The sequence below is a fragment of the Anoplolepis gracilipes genome, chromosome 5, assembly GCF_047496725.1.
Source record: "Anoplolepis gracilipes chromosome 5, ASM4749672v1, whole genome shotgun sequence".
Lineage (NCBI taxonomy): Eukaryota > Metazoa > Arthropoda > Insecta > Hymenoptera > Formicidae > Anoplolepis > Anoplolepis gracilipes.
This window is the reverse complement of record NC_132974.1, coordinates 13,969,613-13,991,905: the sequence shown is the minus strand read 5'-3', so window position 1 is coordinate 13,991,905 and position 22,293 is coordinate 13,969,613. Positions and strand designations below refer to the sequence as shown.

Here is a 22,293-nt window from a genome sequence, read left to right as displayed (position 1 = left end):
GCGGAAGGGCTCGCGTGTAACGTCACGATAAATCGTACGAAGACGTTGATGGTCGACAGGTAGGACTCGGATATTGCGCCTGCACCGCTATACGGTACAAACACACCCGCCGATCTACAGGGTGGATGTGTAAAGGTTGTGTATTGGAAATGTACCGATCGTTTACACGGCTCTTCAACTCGCCAATTAAAATATAAAACAACAGCCCGCTCATCTTGAAAATAATCTCAAGAATCATTAACATCTCGTTGCCGATGGTGGCCGATTATCGTTTGCAATAATCGCACAATTTTTCCAAAGTATACATTTCGGTATATTATTATATGATGTTTAATCGTATCGAGGAAAATACGCTTTTGCAATTGCCTTTTACGTTTTCAACATTTAAATTCATAGCGATCGATTTTTTTACCACGCGTTCCCTATTTTACTCGTCACCGGCACACCCTGTATACTGACACAAGCGCGCTACGCGGAAATTATATTGCGAGGACGAATGCGAATCTAGGTTACACACTATATTATTGTTACTTGACAGACAATTATTATCATATACAGTACAGCATGAATACTGTAAAGAAGCGTGACGTAAAAGAGAGAAGGAGAGAAAAAAAACACGCATCTTGCGAAAAAAAAATCATTCAAATCTTAAATTATTTTTACATTTGTCCTCCAACTTAATATCGAGAAATTTATCGATTAAAAGAAGCAACTATATGTATATATATATATATATATATTCGCAACGTGTGCAAACAAAATAATTCAATTTAGAGTAACAAGCGCATAAACTTTAAAAAATAAACTATAACAGAAATATTATTTCTAATCACGAGACGATTGTTGAGAATATTTTAATTGTCATTATCGAGCCGTAATAATAATCGATCAATTATTTACGTGAAAACTTACCGACAAAAAACATGGAGGGAGAAAACATCTTGACGAACTGAGGCACCTGATTCTCCGAGAGTCGACCCCATCCGTCGGTCTTCAGCCCAAAGGTTTCCTGTAACAGGAGGAAAACGGAAATCTTGATGTGCATATATATATATATATATATATATATATATATATATATATATATAGTGTGTGTATGTGTGTGCAATAACACACTCGATATCACAGTTACTTCCTCGCGAAAGAATAGTAAAACACGACGTAGGATGACGGTGAAGCTCGTCGTTGACGACTACGTTGCCTTAGTTTTATCGTGCAACCGGTGGCGCTTATATATCACGGTAATGCCTCGCTCGGTAAATGAAAAAGTTATTATTTTCCATTCTGTCCCCTCCTCTTTGAGTTCTCCGACCCGTCCAAAGTTCCCTCAGAGGTAGAGGAATACACTATGTGTGCACGCGTAGAGAACCATACCGTATAAAGCATCTACCGCGTGGGTATATAAGGCTTGTAAACTCGGTAAATATATATATGATACGCGATTTATACCGAGTTTACCAAAATCATTTGCGAAACCGACCGTAAATCCGAAACTTAACGGAGAGAGGGGCAAAATCACCGATATCCGTGAAAATAAGTAAGCTTTAAAATAAATAGAGATCGGAAGAAAGTCTTTTTTTTTTTTTTTTTTTTTTTTTTATTAAATTAAACGAGACGGTGAATTGCACGTTGTACGTCATTTCTCGTAAAAATTTCAAAACTTGACACGCGCAACTTGATCGCGTGCTTACGAGAATGCGACAGTCGCGAAACAGTTTCGCAACCTATGTACATACATACATACATATACAGTCACATGCAGTCGCAGACGTTGCGCGACGCGCTCTTGTAATAAAAAGAGCCGTCCCGCCAACAACTTGTTTCTCTTTAAAGTTTAAAGAGCGAAGGCGAGAGCACGTGTGGCAGAGTCTCCGCGTCGCTCGATTTCGGTGTCTTTATCGTCGTCTACGCAGTCAGTGTGGCTTGACAGGCCTAAGCCCCCTATGATTGATATCTACCTTGTCCTCTTCTGTTTCGCTACCCCCCCCCCTCTCCTGCCCCTCCCTTCCTCCCCGTTATAGTCACCCCTGTTCTCTCTTCATCTCACTCGCGTATCACCCTTTTCGATTATATCGCGCGACCCGTCTCTATCCGTCCACATACATACATGTGTGTATGCGTGCATATGTATATATGTATACACGTACAATCTTGCCTCTACGCTTGTCGGGACGGATCGATCGATATGACTATTATGAAAATTGAAAATAAAGGCACTTTTGCTCCCACTTATATGCAGAGACGCTCGACCGCAGACTCTGACCTCTTATTATAGTCCAACTGTGGTGGACTCGATAAAGCGCCGAGATTCATCGCAAAATCACGGTGCGATGCTACAAAAATACGCCGATGCGATGGTGAGACAATATCTGATGATACAAATATTTCCTTCATCAAAAGGAAAGAGTCAAATATTTTAAAATGTGTAGTTTTAAACGATATATATTATATATCGTATTTGTATTTTGTATTTATATTTTATGTTGTATACAGTAAAAATTATTTATGTTGTATGTTTATGTTTTATGTTGTAAAAATCCTGAAAACAGAGAGACGAAATTTGTTTAAGAATTAAAATTAAAATATTACTTTTTTGACTCGTTATTTTTTTATCTATTTTTTTTTTCATTTTATTATAAATAAATAATATTGTATAAATATGATGCACGCTGTGAGAAACGTACAATCAATCATACATAATTAATTTTTTTTAAATGCATACTGTCATTGTTTTGGCAAATTAATGTTTATAAAATTCAATAAATTAGTAAAATGTTTATATGTGATCTCTTTCTCTCTCTCAACTCTTTTTCTTTACATAACCGTTCGTTACAATTCAATTTGGAAACTGTACGGCTCATTTCTCGTAAACTCTCTCATCAATTCTCATCGAGCACGAAAAGAAATTCAAATATAAAGAAAAGTCAATGAAATACAATAGAATTCTTCTTTAGTAAAAAAAAAAAAAAAAAAAAAAAATAGAGAAAGAAAAAGATATATCCATAGTCGTATGTTTAAAACAGTCAGTATTATTGAATAAAATTGTTGATCTGTGTGTGAATTCAATATCGATTAAAATTTTACAAATTGTAGAAATAACTTGTTCCTTTATTCTCCACTGATATAAGATCCTGATATAATATGTATTGTATGTATTATATTTAAGGAAAAAGTCAAGCTCTTTTCTATACCGTTCAAAATGGAAATCTCCATGTTAAGTGCGTGTGCAATATTTTCTTTTAACTTTCGCAATATCCGTTTGCTCCATTTTCCAAAAGAGCGATTAGACGGGATTTTTCCGCAATCATCACTCGCAATAATTTCTAGCGATGAAATTTTTGCAAAAGTTACATTAATTAAGCTCGCGCGAATTTGTTTGAGTAGAGTGACGTGCATTTTCTTGCTCTCGCAGAGCATTATTTAAGGGAAAGCGCACGTTAATGCGCCTGCCGGTGACACGAGCATTATTAGGGCGGAGGCGTAAAAAAAAAAAAAAAAAAAAAAAAAGAAAGGAGTGCGCGAACGGCGGGGACAAAAATGTCGTGTTTCTAAACGCTTTACGTAAAGCGACAAGTACGCCTGTCGGTTACGCTCTCTCTTTCTCTCTGCTACGTCTGACAGGTTTAATTACCAGATTTGTGTATTATACAGGTGTAGGCATAAATTTCTGAACGCGCTTTAAATATCTATCAATTTTGCGACGCGATCGAAATTCTTTTGCTCGCTTGAGAAATATCCATTCTCATTTCGTTTATATAAAGTCATCGACATTTTTAAAAATTTTATATTAAAAAATCAAATTTATTTATAAGCTTTTTCGATTTTGGCAAGTGATGGGTAAAGTTTTAGTCAATTAGGAGAAAAAAAAAATACATCATTCCTTGTACATCAATCACCGAAATAGAGAAAAATCGACAAACTTGAGGATCATCGTCGTCTCATCTTCTTTTCGTCGCGTGTAATGACTAGCGATTAAATAGCGGTCGAATGTAACGTACATGACGACATCTCAGGATTACGGGGGTCCGGGATGGGAATCAACTGTGTTCAGGAAACAAAAGAAGTTGTTCCGTCATCAAAGCGCGCATCAAAGGAGAATTTACGAGTCCCACCTCTGCCCTCTCCTCTCTCCCAGGCCGTCGCGAGTGAGGGAATTTGGAAAATGCGTTTAATCCAGACGTCGACGCCAAGGGCGACGATAACAGCCGGGCTACGCGTCGACTTCATGCTCGGTAGTGCACATTCCGAAAGAGGAATTGAAATTGCAAGGCGATCGGCACAAGGGAGATCGACCGCTCTCGCGGGTCAATTGTATTAATTAAATCTCTTTTGCGCGACCGTGCATTGCGACTCAACAGGCAGAACGTGTGTTGGCAGGGGAGGGGGTGGCCAGCGGACGAAGAATTCAACGGCCATGGCCAATTCGGATTCTCTCGCGTGACGATGTAATCGATCATGCCGCAAAGCGCCGACAAAGCCGTGAATTTCTGAACGTGCGCCAAATTAAATTAAGTTGAACGATATATGCTTGCCGGCCTCTTTTCAAGCGGTTCGATGGCTCGCGAATAATTCCAACTGTCGATATTAACCTCTCGGCGGTACTTGGTACATCCAAAATATTATACTACGTATACTTTTGATTGACAGAAATAATCAACGTTACTTTTACACGAGCTGTCGACATCACGTAAACACTTGAGCCGCACACTTTAATAACGATATCTATTATATTATAAGGATACATTTTAGAGGATTCGCGCGGGGGAAGTAAATTGTATAAATTCGCCTCTCGTTTCGCATCTGGGAAGAAATGTCGCGTAAAACAGCGATGATGGGGCTTCTTCCCTCTCTCCCTTGCTCCTTCTTTCTCTTTCTCTCTTTTATAGGCGACATTATAAAATATAAAATAACCGTCACATATACACACAAACAGTCTGGTCTGCGCGACAGGTCGCACCGCGCCACCGTAAACGTTAAGCATAACGCTATGCCGGCGTTAAAGAGGCCGCAAAGCTGCCTCGGTGAAAGACCGAGGGGGTTCGCCTTTAGTGCCACTGTTAAGGAACGCTGGTTTTAACGCCGACTTTCCTCGCTACTCCTCGCCCTCGCCCTCGCCCTCGCCCTCGCCCTCGCCCTCGCCCTCACCCTCGCCACTTCCTTCGCCCGCGTAATCTGAGCTTCTCTTCGGATTTCCTGTCGGGAAATGGAGGATATTAGGCTATGAAAAAAGAAACGAAGCTCTAGTTTGGCAATTAGCGAGCTCGCGTAGATTCGGTCAACGTGAAATGATCTCTTGAAAACTATTCTAAACGCTTTTTTTTTTTTTTTGGTTTTTTTTCGATATAGAAGTTGTTTAGCATTATACGAATAAAGCGAAGAGTGCCTATTAAAAAAGAATAAAAAGATGCAGGGAAGAGAGAGAGAGAGAGAGAGAGAGAGAGAGAGAGAGAGAGCGAAGAAGAACGATCTCGTAGGATGACGAGGGTGGTTGGCAGACCCACGTCGTAAGGATTTTCAAGCACGAGGGAATTAAATGCACCGCCGTGGTTTACGACGAAGGTTAGTATAATAGACGGGTAAAGTCCATTCGATGTATGTGAAAGCAGCTTCGAGTTTCCTGTTATCGCGACAATGTATGCGCGCTTTCGCGCTTTGGTCGCTATCGATTTAATCCCTTCGCGAAGGGTCTTGGACAGAACTGTCGTCGATACTGCGTTATGACACGAGTCAAAGACCTGTCGAGATAATTCTCGAGCGGCGACGCATCAACATTTGCCCTGTTTAATCCTCTTTGGAACACTCTGATAAGTCCTGTATAAAGCGGAGCCGGACGACGACATTTTCAAAATTTCAACCGATCAAACAATTTTATTAAAGACATATTCAATGCACGCGCGTACGTTTAATTACATTTAATTACGTTAGAAGCTAGCTCTAGCTGGATTCGAGAAAGAAATGCGAAATTAAATAGTCAAATAGAAGGACTTACGATATAAAAAAAATATCATTGCGTCATAAATATTAAATAAAGTAAAATATTACAATATTTCGTGACGTGTAACGTTTTAAATATAAGCATTTCATTCCCTTGTATCCGTTAAGAAAATATCAAATAATCGCTCCTCAAAGAGATTGGTTGTGTCACCCAGAAATCGAATCGAATCATGCGCCTCTTTCGGCGCTTCATAAAGTCCTCGTAGCTTTGACGAGGGGGTGAGAGAAGCGCCCTTCCCGTCTCTTCCCGCGGAATCTTCAGGGCGGAATCTCCTCTGCCACTCCTCCCCCCCCCCCCCCGTAACTCGCCCCGCCGGAAAATCCCCGGGGCGGGACAGGAGAGGAAGGGAGGAAAGGGGCGGGAAAATAAGTTGAACATATAATTTGAAAAGCCGCGGGAATACAAGCAACCGCCGTGCAACTTTATACCCGGCAGCGGAAGAAGGCAAAGCAGCCAGTGAAGAAGACGCGACTGACGGAGCCGAGATGAAAGGGATTGCGCTGCTCCTTGGCGTCGACGTAAGAAGCGTGGAGGCAAAGAAAAGAAGAAAAAAAAAAACAAAAAAAAAAGGACGGAGAAACGGAGTGAGGGGGCAAGGGTTAAGTTAATTCGCACATCCCTCGGCGAGCGGTCTAAGACAGTCTCGCTTTGGTTTGCCGTGTCCTACGTTTGACTGAGAGAGAGAGAGAGAGAGAGAGAGAGAGAGAGAAGAGATGAAGGGAGAGTACCTTTAATTAAAATTACTCATATTATTCTCGATGGGACGAACAAAGCTGCCAGTGATTGTCAAAATTTTATATCGCGTATATCCAGAGATTAACTTTTTTTCTACAGATGTTAACAACGAGCGAGTAATGTTTTTTTTTTATATTTTTCTTGATCTATATTTTTTTTGCCACATATTTCTTTTTTTTTTTTTTTTTTTTTTTTCTTTTTCGTTGATCTTCCTATTATTTATATGTTCGCTAGGAACGACGCGACGAACAAAGCGGAAACCGAGAGCGCAGCGAACAAAGTAAATCCCGCGGAAGCAGGGATGCCGCGCGTTAATTACTCTTATACCGAAATTTCCCAGTCGAGATTTTTCTGAAATTTACGGAAGCGACGCTTTTCCACGGGGAGCGGCCGCGATGAACGAGTATCGTTAAAACTTTCCACCGCGCGAGTGTTCGTTGGAACAAAACGGCGTCGCTTATTCCGAGGTTAAAACGGCGCCAGATAGCGTAGAGTTTATCCTTCTAATCGTGGCTTTCCTTCGGTGGACTGTGAATCTCGCGCGCCGCCGCTTCTTCAACCGAGAGAACGCGGATGTCGCGTAAATAAACGGGTATTTCCATGCTTTGCGTTTTAATATCGCAACGCATAAAACACACGTACGTATTAATTGTGAAGCGTAAATTCTCTAAAAGCAACGGATGTAAATAATATTTTATTTAGAAAAAAAAAAAAAGAACTTGCTTCTTTTATAAATTAAAAGTCATATTTATATAATATTTGTTTGAAATGTTAATTAATTTTATTTGATCGAACTCGTCGTTTCTTTCCAATAACCAATGTATGATTCGGCAAATAAAATGGAGTAAAAAATTAAATCTCCATGAAAATGGAGATTGCTTGTGACTTTCGAGGGGAAAGAACGCGTGAAATATAGCGCGCATCCTATGATACCGTGGACTTTTTCAAAAGGAACGAAGAAAAATGTCCTCGCGTACGGAACACGCGCGCGAGTGCGCGTAAGTGCACGTGTAAGAGCAACTGGCAACGGACAATGATGATTCGCTGCAGGCCGTTTCTGGAGAGCGACGGAATTCGAGTCCGCCACCGACTCGCCTAATTCTAAATTTAATAAACACATACCTGTCCACAGCAACGAGTGGTGGTGGTGGTGGTGGTGGTGGTGGTGGTGGTTGCGAGCGCAGATGTTTGAGCTTGTAGAGGATTCGCCATATAACGGAGAAACCCCTTCCACCAACCGTTAAATAACAAGACCCAGCAGTGCCGCAGTCGTGAACTATATGAAATATGTACGCGGAGATAGAGAGAAAGAGAGAGAAAGAGAGAGAGAGAGAGAGAGAGAGAGAGAGAGAGAGAGAGAGAGAGAGAGAGAGAGAGAAAGAGAGAGAAGCCGCTTCGTCGCTCGTAATGGTCGTTCGTTACGAAGGGTTGAATATATATATGTATATATGTATATGAATATATATACAGTAGTCTATAAAGAGATTAAATTAATCGAATTGGTAATTGAAGACGAGAAAAACATATGGCCAACACGTATATATATATATATATATATATAAATAATTTGATTAATAAAAATTTCGGCATTAAGAGATGGTAAGTTCAATTAATTTAAACACTTCTATTTGAGAATAATCGAGAATTTTAAAATGTGAATTTTTTAAAATTGAAATTATATCTCTTTTTACAGTTTTTTATTTTTTTCACATTTTTGGTGGTAAAAATACAAAATATATTCTACGCGTCTAAAAATGAATAAAGCAATGGAATAATCGAGTTATTGATGAAATGTAAGTATAAATGTGAACGTGAAGGGAAACACGCGCGAGTGCAATCAAAGTCTCAAAAGAAGCACAGTCCCCTTTTTCACCCTCGGGTCACAAGCACCCCCTCCCGCGAGATGAAGCTACGTCGATCCCTTACACGTGCGAGGGACGGGAAGATCGAAAGCCAAGTAAATCTGTTCCAATTCCCTTAGTTCTTCACTTCGACAGAATCTTGGTATTAAAGACACTCACATTCGCGCTTGTCCTTTACTTATTTTGTGCTTCCCACTCATTCTGTCAAATGGGTGATACCTTACTTATTTCCTTAAATCCACTTTCATCTGATTTTTTTTCCAACGTGACCCTGTCTCGAGTGTCGTGTAATAATACGAATTAAAATTTTCTTCTATTTTCAATCTCAATTTACTCACGTTTATAAATTCTAGACTTTGACAAGTTTAATATATATTCTTGAGATTATAATATTAATTAATATAAATTAATTTACATTTTTAACTGTACCATCCAAGATCATATGGCTCGGAATAAAAGTTTCAAGAATGATAAAACACTGGTTATTTTATAATTAGATTCTTAATAAAACTTTCTCCACTACGTTTTATTTTGTGTAAAATAATAAAAGTAAAGAGGAATAATTCACCGGGGCGACATGCCGAATTGAATCTTTCTCGAAAGTGTTCGTTCAATTAGACACTCGATTTATTAATCGTCCGGTAAGTCTTTTATCTCGGCGCTTTTCTTTCCCTAGCGGATAGGAAATCTTTTTCCTTCGCACCATCTTTTTTTGCCAGCCAGGATCCCTGCCGATCATTTTCCTGCCGCTCGAGATTATCAGTAATTACGAAACTTTCCGAGGGAAACGAATCGTCACGAGTTTACCAAGTCGATTATTAATCGCTATCCTCTCTGAATGCCCGAGAGGTGCCGATTTACCGAGTATCTTATTACTCTCACGAACAGCTAAGAAGAGGTGCTAATATCGCAGATCGAAATTAATCCGATAATTTGTATCATCTATACTATATAAATGTTAAGATATATATTATTTACCTCTTATCGTATATTATATATACCTTCTATAATATATCTTTTATACACATAAGAAAATCTCGAAATGTACAGTTTATAGAAAAATTTCATTTATTTTCAATATTATATCTAGATGATGTATTAAATTAGATTTTTATTTAGATCGATATTAGTGCAAGCGATGCTTTATCTACAAACTTTTTCATATCAGTTAAATTTAGGATATGGTAATTTATATAATGTATAGATATTATATACATATATTACTATCTCAATTATCGTCATTGATCGGATATAATTACTTTTGCTGCAATGTGCAATCTTTCCATTTGCAGTAAACAAAAGATAAAAATATATAATTAGGTATGTATAATTAAAAAATGTTAATTTTAATAAACATGACGCTACATATTATTTAAAATAGCAAGTTATAATTGCACACAACAGAGTTATCCCATTTTTAATTAAATCAATATATATCATTAAAAATGTAAAATTATCCGAGAATATTGTCGGCGCGAATTATGCTTGTAATTTGAAAAGAGGCTTAAATATGTGATCTGCTGAAGGATTCGTCGAACACGAAAGATGCATATATATTACCCGATGCAAAGGCATCGAAAGCACAGGAACGCGAAACGCAATGGACAGCGTTGATGTGTACTTTCGGAGAATCGGCTCGCAAATCGCCTTTCAGCCCGAGAGGATTTTCGGCGATAAGAAAGTTCGTAGGAGGACACATGTATAGTCGTCACTATAACCGCACACGTCAGTCGCTCGATGCGCCAAACCGGAGCTGGGTGCACGCCAGAGCAATGCCCAAAAAGCGTAAAATCCGAAAATCCGTAAAATCCAAGCCATTTCGCCGTTGCCTTTCTTCATCCCTTCCAGTTTCTCCGTCCCTCTCTCTCTCTCTTTCTCTTTCCTTGGTCGATGCGGCATCTAATCCCTAACTTCCTTCGTCCGCTTCACTCCGCCCACAAATATCCTACCCGCCTTCACGCTCGAAACCCAACGCGTTTAACACGCTCTAGCTTCCTGAACATTCGCACGAAATCTCTGTTAAGCTAGGTGAGCTAGCTGGGGCTCACCGACACGGCGCCGAGTTCCGAGTCCCGAGTCCCGAGTCCGTTCCATTCACACCAAGTTCCTCACTTGACCGAAAATCACGAGCGCGAAATCCTTCTTGCTGTTGCGGGCTTATTTTTTTCGGAGAAATCAGGTTAAATTGCTAAACTTTTGTCAAAAGTGGGCGAATAAAAAATGGCCACTCTTGTTATCGCTACAATTATGCGATGACTGTATTGCGGGAGAGGCGATGTATTCCACCGAGAGAAACGAGCTGTACCCCAACTATCTGGTAAGCGTACTTTTCAAATCATCGCATCAAGTATTAGCGCAAGATAAACGGCATATCCGATGGAAACTCATTTCTGAGCTCTCTTTCCTATACGATGCTGCGTCGGGTATATTAAACCAACATGTACAATTTATTCACGAAAAGGTAAAAGAAGAACGCTCGCTTCTGATACTCTAGTCTAGATTCTTTTTTTTTTTTTCATCCTTGCAGGAATTTACTGCTTTCCGTCTAGATATTCGTATAGCGTGTCCCCTCTTTAGAACCAAGTCCATTACACCGCACTCGGCGGCGATCAATACGCGAGTCGTTAAATCCGGAATTCGCAGAGCCAGGTAACCTCCGCGCCGGAAACTCATCACACCTCGATGGAGAGAGAGAGAGAGAGAGAGAGAGAGAGAGAGAGAGAGAGAGAGAGAGAGAGAGAGAGAGAGAGAGAGAGAGAGAGAGAGAGAGAGAGCCACGAAGAAAGAACGAGATCGACGCGGAGAATGCGACAGAGAGGACGAGAGAATGTCTGTCACTCACCAAGTACGGGCATAACCGCATCTCGAAATTCGCTTCAACGAAATCGCAAGAGAAGATCGTCCACCTTGTTTGGCGCAACGCGTTTAATTTTCCATCGCCACTACTTTGTCGCCATTTCTTCACCGAATAAGACGACATAAAGTTTCAAAAAAAAGAAAGATATGTAAAGAATATGCTGACATAACTTGCAATTTGCGAATGGATAATTTATACTAAATTGATAAACGGCCAATGATTATACCCGAAATAAAAAAGAAAAAAAAAAAAAAAAAAAAAATAGTATTGAGATAAAATAAAAAAATAAAATAAAAGAGAGAAGGGGGAAATAGGAGGAGAAGAGAGAGAGAGAGAGAGAGAGAGAGAGAGAGAGAGAGAGAGAGAGAGAGAGAGAGGGAGGGAGAGGAAGAGAAGCAAGGGTCGGCAACCGGTCGACACTTTCGAGGTTTCGAACGAACCTAATTAATTCCTCGGAAGCGTACCGGTAATATTGTTCGATAACGCAGTCAATCCTTCGGTTGCAGACCAGGGTCCTATAACTAGAGCACCGACGAGAATGATCCCACAAAGCCAGAAGCTGGTATTGGCTTGCCTTTGCGCTTTAACTACTCGGATGCCCTAATGGTCGCCGCAAAGTAATCCCGGATAATTAATTCCGAGTTATGATATAACGCAGACCGTTAATACGGCGGGTGTGTTTCAATCAACAGTCGACAAGTCTCACGGCTTTGTATCAGAGATGCAATAAGTCTCTACGTGATCCACTCAATGGTGTGTTTACTGATTCAATTTAATCGCCCAATTTCTTGATTTCGATTATTTGCAATAAAATAATATTTAATTCTTTTACAAAACACTATTGAGTGACAATTTTAATACATGTTTAATCTTGCCTTTGAAATTTGTGTGATGTAAAACATAATTTGATGATGAAAAATATCTCTTAAATTATTTTCTTTAAGGTTTTTTTTTTTTGAATTCCTGAACATAATGTTGATTACTTTTTGCATAAATTTACAAATACAAAGAAAAAATAATTGAGAATAATTAAAATATTTAGTTACTTACTCCTTTTTCATGCAAATTTAAAAGCTAATCTTAATAATAATACTTTATATAGTTTACTGTCAAGAGCTGATTGATTTACAAAATTTTATGAATAAACCCGTACCAATAATTCCAATTGCACTCATCGCGAACGTTTAATTAATTCGCCACAAAAAAATCTAAATGTTCGAGGTCCTTCGCTTCGAGAACGTCGTTGCAAAAGCAGGCGCGCACGCTGCTCAAGCCGTATAATCGCGGTTAGGAGAATAGCGGACGATTATGGAAATCTGTTCCAGTGTGTTAAATACAGCCGGCGATTTCGTATGCTGCCGTTTCGCACACATTCGTGCGCGATAAACGGTGCGGGTGATATCGCATTTTGCAGCAAGCAACGCCACGAGAATCTGGCACGGGAGAACACACCGCATATAGTACGCGAGCACACATGTACACGAAAGAGAGCACTGTACAAAAGTACAGTTGGGGTAAGAGAAGTTTTGAGAGCACTAACAGAGAGAAAGAGAGAAAGAGAGAGAGAGAGAGAGGTATAGGAGTTCATCGACGCGTCAAAGTGGTCCCAACCAATTTCATAGCGAGGTGAGCAAACAGGGGTTCTCAAGCCCTCCCCCTCCCCCTCCCCCTCCCCCCCCCCCCGAACCATCGCATAGTGGCTTCCCTTTATATAGCGGGAACACGAAACCATCAACCGCGCGCGAACGATCAATACCCCGAATTACTTTTCGTCACCGTGAGAGCGCGAATCAACGCGGCTGTAATCGAGACCCAAGTGGAATATAATTATACATCGGCGCAGTTATGTAACTCTTACTTCTTAATCGGTATCCCTTGCCCTCTTTCATATATTCTCCTTACGATATAATATTTGATTTTATATAATTATATATTCTAGAAAATTTAATTCTTTTAAAAATCTAAACAATCACTTGCATGTAATAGTTAGTATTAAAATATTAAGGGAAAAAAAAAAATGCTTTTACCAGACTTTTTTGATAAAAATAACATTTGCAACATTTATAAATCTCGTTGTACGGATTATTATGTTGTGACCAGTTCTTAGTTACATCAACGGTTGATTCTATCGTAGCGCTATGTAGCGATATTACTCAGATATGCAAACTACAATTCTCATTAATTCTCACCAATATTTCGCGGTAATCCGCGTAACAGAAACTTGAGTTGGAGAAACTATCGCGGTGTGCCGTGCGACGAATTGTTGGATATTGCTATTAATAGTATATACGATAGGAATAGAGGGTGATACTTAGGATTACAAACGCCCGCTGTTATGATAAATCTGTAACAATTTAATACGGAAAATTGAACTTTACAAATTCGATACGATCAATCATTTATCTATACGCACGACATGTAAAATATTGTACATCGTAGACACTCCTTAAAAATGTATTTTTTTTTTTTTTTTTTTTCTTTCTACATCATTATATCATGTTCGATAAAAGAATTCGGAAAAATGTACATGTATAAAAATGTTCCAATTAAGTGAATGAGAAATTTTCCGCGGTAAATCTCGCGTGAGAAAAGTGAAGCGTTAAGATCAATTATCCAGAAGGCTGATATAAAATGAAAAAGAGGGAAACAAGCGGATTCGCGAGGGGCCAAAGTTTCGCGCGGCAAAAATACTCGCGCGCATTGTTGGTGTGTGTTCACGTTTCGCTCTTAAATATATATTACGCCTCCGAATTATAACAAGCGTCCCGAGATTATGCAAATGTTTAATCGCGAAGGAGCCCGCTAATGGGAAGAAATTGCAGCGCTGGCGCCAGATTAAGAGTCACCCCCGCCGGTTCGAGCCTGCAGAAGCGAAGCGCCGCGGCGGTGTAACCGCCCTAAGAACTCCCATCTTCCCTTAACCACCGCCCGCGCCACCCTTTCGCGCGACCGTGCTGCTTGTCGGCTCCTCCGAGATAAGGATTTAATTTTTGGCCACCTTTAATCCTAATTCCGAGTTACTTGGAAGAGGCAGGTGCGTTACCTCGACACTCTCGGTTTTCTCCCCCGCGAGACTTTAACCACGAGGGATGACATACCGGCCCGATGAAATAAAATGGCGCGACGTTATGTGATTAAACGCGCCCCCGTTACTCATTAGTTTACGCGATTACTTAATCGCCAGCTTAAAAAGTAAGAGAAAAAGAGCTTTTATCGCTTTTGTATACCACGGACATTCTATATTCTTTCAGAGAAATCTACATCTAAAGTGAAAAATCTGATATTTTATAGTTATAATTTTAACTATATATATATATATATATATATATACACTATATGTGATTGCTATTTTATAATTTTTCGTTTTATAACATGAGGGCAATTATGTAGATATTAAAAACATATTACTATTATCCATTTTCACATCATTTTTCGGATAATCGCCCTTTTGTGATAACGGGAACCTTCCACCGTATTTTAATACGGTGTCAAGCGACAAGAGACGAAATTCCTTGCAGGAAAGGCCCTTTACTTTTAATCTCGTTACTTCAATTCTATCAAGGGGATAACACCTATTAATTCGTCCCCAGAATGAACTCGTTAAAGGAGCTCAACTCGGTCGCGATGTAATTTTGTTAAGGGGTATGCGTAAAAACATTCGGTCCGGCCTTTGAATATCCGCCAAGAGATAATAAGGGAATTAATTGATACGAAAAATGCAATTACGGGCCGGAATAAGAGATGTTTGCGCGATAGGCGAAGAACGAGAACGAGCGAGGAATATCGTCTGTCGAAAGTTTGCGCAAACTTTAATATATCATTGATACATATATATATATTTTCTACGTGAATCACGCGCGATATATGATTTTCTAGTCAACAAATTTTTGCGTGAAAGGTAAAACAACATCACGTCAACAGAGTCAATAAGCTATGAAAAAAATCATCATCGTTTCCATAAAAAAAAAAGAGAGAAATACATATCTCTCTTTCTCTCTCTCTCTCTCTCTCTCTCTCTCTCTCTCTCTCTTATATATATATATATATATATATATATATATATATATGTATTCTAGGTGTACAAACTATTTAGCAAATTTCGTGTCCGTTTTGGCTCGTTATTTCCAGTTATCCTTGCCAGTGTGATACCGCTTCGATATGGATGGCATATATCGGCCGTGTAAAAAAAAAAGTTACTCTAAAATACGATTTGGTCCGGTAACGAGTGAAAATCGGTTTATTGGATTTGCCACGCGTTCCAGTTCGTTTACATTACGGTAGGTATCCGCTGCGTTCTGTGCAATATAAACACAATGTACCAACACGACCGATATTGAAAAATGGCTTACTTTCGGACCGCCTCTCGACAAGGACACCTCACATATTTTATCATGTTTATTCGAATTTCGACAAACCTCTCTAAATGTCAAGAGTATGTAATACAATACTATATCATAATAACTAATATTCAAAACGAGAGTTTCGTAACACAAGATTAATTTCACATCGTTGCAATTTTTCTTGGCTCTCTATACGATACTGGTGATAACGTAAATTATAAAAATATAAGATTCTAAAAGTAATGATATCAATAACAATTATTAGGTACAAGTGTCGTATATTATAAAGTACTTACAGTAATCTTTCATAGTATTTATGTTGCTCCGCGTAACGGATTGTACACTCCGCAAAGTTTATACTTTTATTTCGATCCTCCTCGATCAAAGACTGGTAATTGACTAAATAAAACTTTAGACCTTCTCACTCACAACAGTGCGTGGTACAATTCCCACTTCAATGTTCGATAACCTCGTACACAATGAGGTATTGTAAAACATAATGTTTGAACCGTAAATGCATGCCAATCTAAATTCGTCTCGAAAATATTTGCTTTATTAAACAAACTTTTCAGCTCACTTATCAGGGAAAATATATACATGTCGACTAACATCTTTGCATTTTAGATTGGATTTATTTATTTTTTTTTCATCTACCATAAACTGTCAGATTAGACGTCAGAAGAAAGATTATTTTTGCATTGTTTTTTTTAACTACTCGATGGATCTATTAAAGATTTTGCACATTTATTATGTATATATTGAACATGTAAATTAAAAATTGTTTAAAAAAATTAATTAAAACTTAAAAAATATATTAACAGAGACAATGACGCTTCCAAAAAATAATTTAGAGATTGCTCAGCTCAGAATAATGTGCAGAAAACTCAAATAGGATTTTATGTACTTGTTAATAAAATGTAGGTAGGGAGCCTAGTTGAGGGTAGCCCCTCAAGTTTAAAAAAAAATTGAAAATTTACAAAATGTACACCTCGATTTAAATAAATTTTCTATTTTTTCATCAAGAAATCAGATTTGATCGTAGCAAAAAAATTGTAATTTTAACAATTTTTCAACAATTTCGGGTTTTTGCTTTAGATTATCCCGAGCAGCTGAGTAATTTTCACATCGTTTTTTGTCTTCTTTATATATTTTTAAAACTAATTAATTTTTTAAACAACTTTTATTTTACATTGTTCAAGATGTATATAATAAATGTGCAAATTTTTAAAAATCAATTCGCTATGTAGTTAAAAAAAAATATATATATAAATAATTTTTTTCAGTTTCCAAAGATGAAAGACTGCTTAATATACTATACACATATCGATTCAAAATACTCATATTTTCAAAATGCTTTGTGTAATAAAATGTAATTGAGAGGTAATTATTAAATACACGTATATATGTATTTCCACATCCTCTATGTTCAGTCACTTTTGAATCAGCATATTATTTCACATATAACGCATCGTAATCCTTGCAATACATCGCGATATATGACATAATTTTCTTCCGCAGAGCCTAATGTATATGTTCATATAGTATACAAGAGTTTATTAAAAAAAGATTGAGGAATTTTAATTTTTATCAAAAAGATTTATCTAGCTTGTGCATTTTACAAAACTTTCAAAATGATTCGGAAAACAAAATTTGCCATGTAAACTGGTTATACTCAATTCCAACGCAGTTGGAAATCAACATTGCGCCAACGGCGCTGACGCGTTCTCGGTCGCATAAACAATTAAGCTAATTGTTAAAGCGACAAACGGGCTTATATACTGCACTGTCATTTATATATATATATATATATATATATATATATATATATATAATATGCATATATATATTCTGGATTGATATACCCCGTGTGCTGCGCGGACCACGCGCATACTCTACTACGAGCAAACATAACGTTGCGACCACTACTCCGAGTTACGCTTGCGAGTTGTTCTTGCGCTCGTAATACACGCACACGTGCATACAACGTGTAACACGTGCATACACACATGGCGCGAGTGCACGCAAGTAGGTCTCTTCGTCAAATATTTGTGTAGACAAGGAAAGCAGCGAGCCACTCTTGTCGTTCGCGTATATCGTGGTGCAAAGTAAGTGTCGATTATACCCAAATTTTGGCACTCTTTTTAATGACATCGCGTAGCGTAAATTAACCCAATCAGATTGTCGAGAACGTTCATTATTCGTTTACTTGTTAATCGATCCCGCGTACTTGAGTTCATTATTTTATTACATAAGTACAATCATTTTTTTACGACAGTTAATTAATGTAATAAACGACAGATGCGTCGCACGCAGGTTTAGCATCAATAATAGACGGGGAAAAAAATAAAAGATATAGTTGTGTTTATAATAATTGAACAATGCAATTTACAAAGGTATATTATTAATGTATGTACAGTTTTTTTTTGTTAATTTTCTCTATATAAAACGTATCGTCGACTCGAGAACCTTCGTTTTTTTTTTTTTTTTTTTTTCTTTCTTTTTCTTTTTCGGGATCAATAAACGGCAAAGATACGGAAAAACAAAAAATAAATGTACAAATAGGATCCAACTGTAGTACACGTATATATTATGCACAAGTGGAATTGATCGATGAACCCGCTAAGGTGCGGCATCGTTTCCCCAGGAAACGTGTACGTCATTGTTCCCCGGCGTCTCGCTCATATTCTCAGCAGTGCATTACATTCGATTCGAAACGGAAAACCGTACGCGGATATTTATCGTATGCGATTTCCTTTGTCAACAAACAAAAAATGTTCTTCTCTCTCTCTCTCTCTCTCTCTCTCTCTCTCGCTCCTACACTCATTCAATTGTACAAAGTTCATAGCAAATGTGCATACCAATTACCATACGTCTCTCTTCTTTTCACGTTGATTCGCTGCCGACAACGTACACTTCCGGCATTCCTAAACGAACGACGCAATTCATTTTTTCATTAAATTAAGTTGACCAGAGCAGATGTATATATACAGCGGCTTTTCAATTTTTATTCGAGAGATGCCGCGTGCACAGAATATTTGCGTACAACCCAACGAAAGTAAATGATGATATTACGTTGAGCCGAGACGCGCTAGATAAAGACTGTTAATAAAGCTGCAATATTGAATATGCGTCGACGGCACGCGCGCATATTCAAGTTTGTCATGACAAAAATCACGACACGTTTCAAAGAAGCCAATTAAACGGGATCTAATTATCTTTAATTATATCTCTCTGCCTTTTATAGCTTTGAGACGTTTGCAGCGTTGACGTTATAAAACGTTACTCACCGACAATCGTGACAACAGGATTTCTCTTTCACACGACAGTCTCACGTCATCAGCGTATCGACGAATAATCACGATAACGACGAGATTGCGTAACGGCAGGTAACGCGGAGCATCTGATGCATTATTACAAGGGTAGAAACTTGGCCGGGGAGAAAAGTGATCTATAAGCGGCGTGAAATTTCTCGCTAGCGAGAATCCCTTCACGATCGATAAAAAAAACTGTATAACGAAATATCTATTTATCCGGTTGACATCCGGCAAATGATTTATCTGCGCCCGCAGGGTGACGAGCGAGAGGATAGCGAGGAGCATGTCGGGGAACATGGAGCAACAAAAATCTCAAAAGCCCTCATACCCATTGGAGTAGACGTAAAGCAATTTCACACAGCGGGGATCAGGAAAGCAGCTTGAGCAATAAAGCTTTACGCTCCTGGAAAAGCGCGATATTATTTAATGCTCGGTCAATCGAACGCCGCGGCGCGGCGCGGAGCGGAGAGGAGCGGAAGGTTCTTCGTCGCGATTCGATTCGCGAAACGACAGTTATTGAAAAATTCAAATCGGCTGTCGCGTAATTTTTTTTCCCCCTCCCTCCCTCCCCCCCTCCCCCTCTCTTTTTCGCGAATCACTTTCCGGTCGGCAATGTTTGCGATCGCTAATAAAAGCTCGACATATAATTGAGTGTATCGCGTACGAGCGATATATTTACGCGAATCGCCCATTGATGCACTTGAACCGGTCGCATTGGAAGTACCGATAAATAAATTGCAAATTTCGTTATTTAGTTTACGCGAGATACCAGCGTGCTGTATGCGTGTGTATGTTATGAAAACATTTACGCAGATTACACAGTGAATGAGGTAGAGGATATCTCGTATCGGAAAAACTTTATTCCCCCCATAATCGTCGCGAGCGGATTATGCGTGTATTAATAATAATTTATACATGCATCTACCTGCTTCTATAAAAAAAAAAAAAAAAAAAAAAAAAAAAAACAAATATAATGATCGAATAAATGAGTAATCGAGTAACCCTTCCTTCAATTTTTTTAAATAAAGCTTGGCATTGTGTTAGAGAAATTAAAAATTTACGGTACAACACTTGTTCGATATAATAAAATCTATAATGTATGGTTATTTATAATATATACATATATATACAGGACCATGAAAAAAAAGAGAGATTCATAGTTTATATTTTTTTCGTACAATTGTAATATGTAATGAGAGAAAAATGAAAAAAAGGGTACCGAAAATCCACTTTGATAGTCAATATATGGTTCACAGAGTATTCTCTCTCTTTTAAACGTAATCACGCGATTGCATATTCCAGTCTTCTGCCTCTAAACCGAACTTCCTTCGGTTTTATCGTAGTTCTATCCGATAAACATTGCGCTATCTACCTCTCCTCTCTTCTCTCCTTTTCTCTCTGTCCTTTCCCTCACTGCCAGAAATTACGTAGAGGCTTACCTGGCTCACCGCAACACCTGCGGCTTTCCCGTCCCCCTCTCCCCCTCTCTCCCCGCCCCCTGTGTTCCAGGGCTATCGATTTTCTTTAATCTCCTCTGCCAAAAAGATCCTCATCGCGGATATTCCAACGTGAGAAACAGCAACTGACGACAATCGACGCTTCTATTATGGTTTTTAACTTACGGATTGCCGTTGACATTCGGAAAGAATGGAAAAAATTACTCTCTTGTGTAAAGCAATTATACAGTGATATTACTCAAATCCTATTGTTTCTCTAGAGCGCGCGAGCGCTCGATCAAAGTATTTTTTATCGATTTTTATCGAATTAATATACGTCTCTTTACATAAATCGGAATATTGTATGAACGTATCTTTGAAAATGTAATTTGAAATTCCGCATCCTTTGAATCAACATTACGTATTTTTATTTTTTCGGATTTATGATAATTATTACATCTATTACAAACGTGCTACGGCAAATACGATAGCTCTCGTATATGCGAGATATTTTATCGCATTGTGATAAACATTGTTGTTATTTCGATATGATGTAACGCAGGAACGCAAACAAAAGGAGAAGCGAGGGCGTAACAGAAGTCGCAGCTGGTTTCAGCTGAAATACTAAACCTAGGATATATAAGATGGACTCATTAATGAAGAAGCAAAAAGGAAGAAGGGTGTCCGCAGCTATTCAGGAAGCACTCAAGAAAGTTGAGTTTACAATCAGGTACGTCGAGAGGAAAGGTAAACCTGCCTTCGTTCTGCGAGTTAAAACTACCCGGCACGACTAATGGCTGAGAGTGGTCGAATGACACGCGACAAAATAAAATACAGCTTCTACGGCAAGTTCTTAGCTCGAAAAGACAACCGTGCAGTAAACCTTGTCTTTGAAGCCGCGACACTTGACGATGACATTTTTCAATCCAAAAGGCAGAGTACGATTACGAATAAAAATCCGCAATTAAAAATATCAAACGAGATTATACTTTATATTTAAAATACCATATGTATTAGAAATGTATTTCGCGGGCGAAAATCACGATATTTGATCAAACAAAAGCAACAATTTTTCGTTGTATCGCAGTAGGACTTTAACAGAGAGAGAGAGAGAGAGAGAGAGAGAGAGAGAGAGAGAGAGAGAGAGAGAGAGAGAGAGATTATTGCAAGCCTTAAAACTTGCACAAGTCCGTCAAATTTTACGCGACACGAATATCATTTAACGCGGAAGACTGCCGCAACTTTTTATTCCGAGTTACGCCCGTCGCTCGGTCATTAAACGAGTAACGAACAAGTTTCTATCGGATTTTGAATGTTCCAGGAGGGAGTTGGAGAAGCAAAGAAATGTCAAGTCGCGCGCGCGGAAGTCGACCTCTCTCTTAGTCTCCGTCGACGACAGCGTCGTCATCGTCGTCGTTGTCGTCGACGGTCATTTCTCTCCGCCAATGCGAAATTACCGTGCAAACGCAATTGTAAATGTTCGTGTAAATATGATTCGGAGGTAGATGATAAAACCTCGAAAAAAAACGACGGAATATCGACGTCGGCCTACGTCAGTAAACGAAGGTGAGGCGACAAAATTTTTGCAAGCATCCATTGATATTTCTAATAATATTTTCTTTGACAAATCTGTGCGATGATATATCCGCCGGACACGAGCAACACGCATCACAAACTCATATTACAAAATCAATTTTTACGACTTCTTTTTACATACATTATTTGCTACGTATTCGAGAACGAACCAACAAATA

The 22,293-nt window shown here is 38.6% G+C and overlaps 1 protein-coding gene across 7 annotated transcripts in view; it reads right to left on the bottom strand.

The window, feature by feature from the left end:
- LOC140666217 (uncharacterized) overlaps positions 1-22,293 on the bottom strand; it is a 191,181-nt gene that overhangs the window by 52,614 nt on the left and 116,274 nt on the right. For 6 of the 7 annotated variants that reach the window (XM_072893147.1, XM_072893146.1, XM_072893145.1 and 3 more), the window contains one exon: positions 913-1,009. In XM_072893147.1, coding sequence (XP_072749248.1) covers positions 913-1,009 — 97 coding nt within the window. Of the gene's footprint in view, positions 1-912; positions 1,010-7,852; positions 11,701-22,293 lie in introns of those variants that run through there. The other variant, XM_072893151.1, reaches the window with a different exon arrangement.